This window comes from Staurois parvus, unplaced genomic scaffold, assembly GCF_062004578.1.
Source record: "Staurois parvus isolate SC_StPar_1 unplaced genomic scaffold, SC_StPar_1.0 ptg000956l, whole genome shotgun sequence".
NCBI classification, from domain to species: domain Eukaryota; kingdom Metazoa; phylum Chordata; class Amphibia; order Anura; family Ranidae; genus Staurois; species Staurois parvus.
Window position 1 is genome coordinate 537501 of NW_028318752.1, and position 5000 is coordinate 542500.

At 45.5% G+C, this 5000-nt stretch overlaps 1 protein-coding gene across 2 annotated transcripts in view; it reads left to right on the forward strand.

Moving 5' to 3' along the window:
- TTC24 (tetratricopeptide repeat domain 24) overlaps positions 1–5000 on the forward strand; it is a 40569-nt gene that overhangs the window by 13314 nt on the left and 22255 nt on the right. For both annotated transcript variants that reach the window (XM_089657013.1, XM_089657014.1), the window contains exon 5: positions 2694–2815. In XM_089657013.1, coding sequence (XP_089513139.1) covers positions 2694–2815 — 122 coding nt within the window. The remainder of the gene's footprint in view (positions 1–2693; positions 2816–5000) is intronic.

A 5000-nucleotide genomic window follows, 5' to 3' on the forward strand; every position in this document is an offset into this window, starting at 1 on the left:
TCTGTAGCCCAGGACTTCATATTTAGGACAGGTCCTCTTAGTCCAGGACTTTATATTTAGGACAGGTCCTCTTAGGCCAGGACGTTATATTTAGGACAGGTCCTCTGTAGGCCAGGACTTTATATTTAGGACAGGTCCTCTTAGTCCAGGACTTTACATTTAGGACAGGTCCTCTGTAGGCCAGGACTTTATATTTAGGACAGGTCCTCTTAGGCCAGGACTTTACATTTAGGACAGGTCCTCTGTAGTCCAGGACTTTACATTTAGGACAGGTCCTCTGTAGGCCAGGACTTTACATTTAGGACAGGTCCTCTTAGGCCAGGACTTTATATTTAGGACAGGTCCTCTTAGGCCAGGACTTTACATTTAGGACAGGTCCTCTTAGGCCAGGACTTTATATTTAGGACAGGTCTTCTGTAGGCCAGGACTTTATATTTAGGACAGGTCCTCTTAGGCCAGGACTTTATATTTAGGACAGGTCCTCTTAGGCCAGGACTTTATATTTAGGACAGGTCCTCTTAGGCCAGGACTTTATATTTAGGACAGGTCCTCTTAGTCCAGGACTTTATATTTAGGACAGGTCCTCTTAGTCCAGGACTTTATATTTAGGACAGGTCCTCTGTAGGCCAGGACTTTATATTTAGGACAGGTCCTCTGTAGTCCAGGACTTTATATTTAGGACAGGTCCTCTTAGTCCAGGACTTTATATTTAGGACAGGTCCTCTGTAGGCCAGGACTTTATATTTAGGACAGGTCCTCTTAGTCCAGTACTTTACAATTAGGACAGGTCCTCTGTAGGCCAGGACTTTATATTTAGGACAGGTCCTCTGTAGCCCAGGACTTCATATTTAGGACAGGTCCTCTTAGTCCAGGACTTTATATTTAGGACAGGTCCTCTGTAGGCCAGGACTTTATATTTAGGACAGGTCCTCTTAGGCCAGGACGTTATATTTAGGACAGGTCCTCTGTAGGCCAGGACTTTATATTTAGGACAGGTCCTCTTAGTCCAGGACTTTACATTTAGGACAGGTCCTCTGTAGGCCAGGACTTTATATTTAGGACAGGTCCTCTTAGGCCAGGACTTTACATTTAGGACATGTCCTCTGTAGTCCAGGACTTTACATTTAGGACAGGTCCTCTGTAGGCCAGGACTTTACATTTAGGACAGGTCCTTATAGGCCAGGACTTTATATTTAGGACAGGTCCTCTTAGGCCAGGACTTTACATTTAGGACAGGTCCTCTTAGGCCAGGACTTTATATTTAGGACAGGTCTTCTGTAGGCCAGGACTTTATATTTAGGACAGGTCCTCTTAGGCCAGGACTTTATATTTAGGACAGGTCCTCTTAGTCCAGGACTTTATATTTAGGACAGGTCCTCTTAGGCCAGGACTTTATATTTAGGACAGGTCCTCTTAGGCCAGGACTTTATATTTAGGACAGGTCCTCTTAGTCCAGGACTTTATATTTAGGACAGGTCCTCTTAGTCCAGGACTTTATATTTAGGACAGGTCCTCTGTAGGCCAGGACTTTATATTTAGGACAGGTCCTCTTAGTCCAGGACTTTATATTTAGGACAGGTCCTCTGTAGGCCAGGACTTTATATTTAGGACAGGTCCTCTTATTCCAGGACTTTATATTTAGGACAGGTCCTCTGTAGGCCAGGACTTTATATTTAGGACAGGTCCTCTTAGGCCAGGACGTTATATTTAGGACAGGTCCTCTGTAGGCCAGGACTTTATATTTAGGACAGGTCCTCTTAGTCCAGGACTTTACATTTAGGACAGGTCCTCTGTAGGCCAGGACTTTATATTTAGGACAGGTCCTCTTAGGCCAGGACTTTACATTTAGGACAGGTCCTCTGTAGTCCAGGACTTTACATTTAGGACAGGTCCTCTGTAGGCCAGGACTTTACATTTAGGACAGGTCCTTATAGGCCAGGACTTTATATTTAGGACAGGTCCTCTGTAGGCCAGGACTTTATATTTAGGACAGGTCCTCTTAGGCCAGGACTTTACATTTAGGACAGGTCCTCTAAGTCCAGGACTTTATATTTAGGACAGGTCCTCTTAGGCCAGGACGTTATATTTAGGACAGGTCCTCTGTAGTCCAGGACTTTATATTTAGGACAGGTCCTCTTAGTCCAGGACTTTACATTTAGGACAGGTCCTCTGTAGGCCAGGACTTTATATTTAGGACAGGTCCTCTTAGGCCAGGACTTTACATTTAGGACAGGTCCTCTGTAGTCCAGGACTTTACATTTAGGACAGGTCCTCTGTAGGCCAGGACTTTATATTTAGGACAGGTCCTCTTAGGCCAGGACTTTATATTTAGGACAGGTCTTCTGTAGGCCAGGACTTTATATTTAGGACAGGTCCTCTTAGGCCAGGACTTTATATTTAGGACAGGTCCTCTTAGTCCAGGACTTTATATTTAGGACAGGTCCTCTTAGGCCAGGACTTTATATTTAGGACAGGTCCTCTGTAGGCCAGGACTTTATATTTAGGACAGGTCCTCTTAGGCCAGGAGTTCATATTTAGGACAGGTCCTCTGTAGGCCAGGACTTTATATTTAGGACAGGTCCTCTGTAGGCCAGGACTTTATATTTAGGACAGGTCCTCTGTAGGCCAGGACTTCATATTTAGGACAGGTCCTCTTAGTCCAGGACTTTGATCCTCTTGTCCTCCTCCACCAGATGATGTCCATGGTCAGTGGCAGGCATGTGAAGGACTCGGAGCAGCTAAGTTCGGTGTGGGCGATGCGGAGAAGGCCGTCCTGTACTACAAGCAGGCCCTGGCCTTAGTCTCCAGAGCCAAGGTGAGATCCGTGATTGGCTGACAACACGGCTCTGTACATGGAGACCGGGGGGGGGAGAGCAGATAGGAAATCTTCTCCCAGGGCCTGAAAGCTGGATGGAGGGCCGATCACACCATACAAACGCAGTCCAGGTCAGGGGCGGACTGACACTCATGGGGCCCCCGGGCAATAGGGGATCATGGGGCCCCTGTGTCCTCGCCCACACTCAAGCCACACCCAAAAAAAACCTATGAAAGATACCATCTCATGGGGCCCCCTACTGACCCCGGGCCCTCGGGCAGTGCCCGAGTTTCCAAATGGTCAGCCCACCCCTGGTCCAGATGTGTCCCAGATGTCTTTCTGCATGTGCGTTTTTTTGCATTTTTGGCGCATTTTTAATGCTTTCTGGTTCATTTTCTCCTCTCTTTTTCTTCAATTGAAATTGAGGCATGTTCGTTTTGGTGCGTTTCAGTGTGGTCTGATGCGTTCCGGTGCGTTTTTATGTGTTTCGTTGCATTTTTTTATGCGTTTTAACGCGTTCCAGTGCAGTTCTGTGCAGAAAAAAACGCAGTCCAGATGTGTCCCGGATGTGTTTCTGCATGTGCGTTCTGATGCATTTTGTTGTGTTTTTTATGCGTTTTACTGCGTTCCAGTGCAGTTCTGTGCAGAAAAATTGCTGCGTGTTCTACTTTTTTTCTGCATCCGGAATGCACCGGAACTGCAAACGCTGATGGGAACTATGACACTGACCACCATATCACCTACTTTCTGTGCGTTTTGGACGCAGAAAAAAAGCAACTGAAATGCATGGAGTGTGAACCGGCCCTCAGTATCTGAAGTGTTGGATGGAGGGCCGGTTCAAACCATAGAAATGAAGTCCAGATGTGTTCCGGATGTGTTTCTGCATGTGCGTTTTTATGCGTTTTTGTCGCATTTTTTACACTTTTTTATGCATTACGATTAATTTTTTCCCCCTCTTTTTCTTCACTTTAAATAGGGACACGTGCGTTTTTGTGCATTTTTGATGCGGTTTTTGTGCATTTCGGTGCATTTTTTATGCATTTTACCGCGTTCCAGTACAGTTCTGTGCAGAAAAAAAGCAACTGAAACGCATGGAGTGTGAACCGGCCCTCAGTATCTGAAGTGTTGGATGAAGGGCTGGTTCACACCACAGATGTGTTTCTGCATGTGCGTTTTTACACGTTTTTGTCGCATTTTTGACACTTTTTTATGCATTCATTTTCCCCCTCTCTCTTTTTCTTCAATTTAAATAGGAACATGTGCGTTCCAGTGCGTTGTTTGGTGCGTTCCAGTGCGTTGTTTGGTGCGTTCCAGTGCGTTGTTTGGTGCGTTCCAGTGCGTTTTTGATGCATTTTACAGTACAGTTCTGTGCTTGAAAAATGCCGCCTGTTCTACTTTTTTTTCTGCATCCGGAACGCACCGGAACTGCAAGCGCTGATGTGAACTATCATATCACCTACTTTCTGTGCATTTTGGATGCAGAAAAAAAAAAGCAACTGAAACACATGGAGTGTGAACCGGCCCTCAGTATCTGAAGTGTTGGATGGAGGGCCGGTTCACACCATAGAAACGCAGTCCAGATGTGTTTCTGCATGTGCGTTTTTACGCGTTTTTGTTGATGCATTTTTATGCATTCCGGTTCATTTTTCCCTTCTCTTTCTTCAATGTAAATAGGGTCACATGTGTTCTGGTACGTTTTTGGTGCGTTTTACAGTACAGTTCTGTGCAGGAAAAATGCCGCCTGTTGTACTTTTTTTCTGCATCCGGAACGCACTGGAAAGGCAAGCGCTGATGGGAACTATGACACTGACCATCATATCACCTACTTTCTGTGCGTTTTGGATGCATGGAGTGTGAACTGGCCCTCAGTATCTGAAGTGTTGGATGGAGAGTCGATCACACCATAGAAACGCAGTCCAGATGTGTCCCAGATGTGTTTCTGCATGTGCGTTTTTACGCATTTTTGTCGCTTTTTTGACACTTTTTTATGCATTACGATTCATTTCCCCTCTGTTTTTCTTTAATTCAAATAGGGACATGTGCATTTTTTGTGCGTTTCGGTGCGTTTTTGATGCGTTTTACCGCGTTCCAGTACAGTTCTGTGCAGGAAAAATGCCGCCTGTTCTACTTTTTTTTCTGCACCCGGAACGCACTGGAACTGCCAGCACTGATGTGAGCTATGACA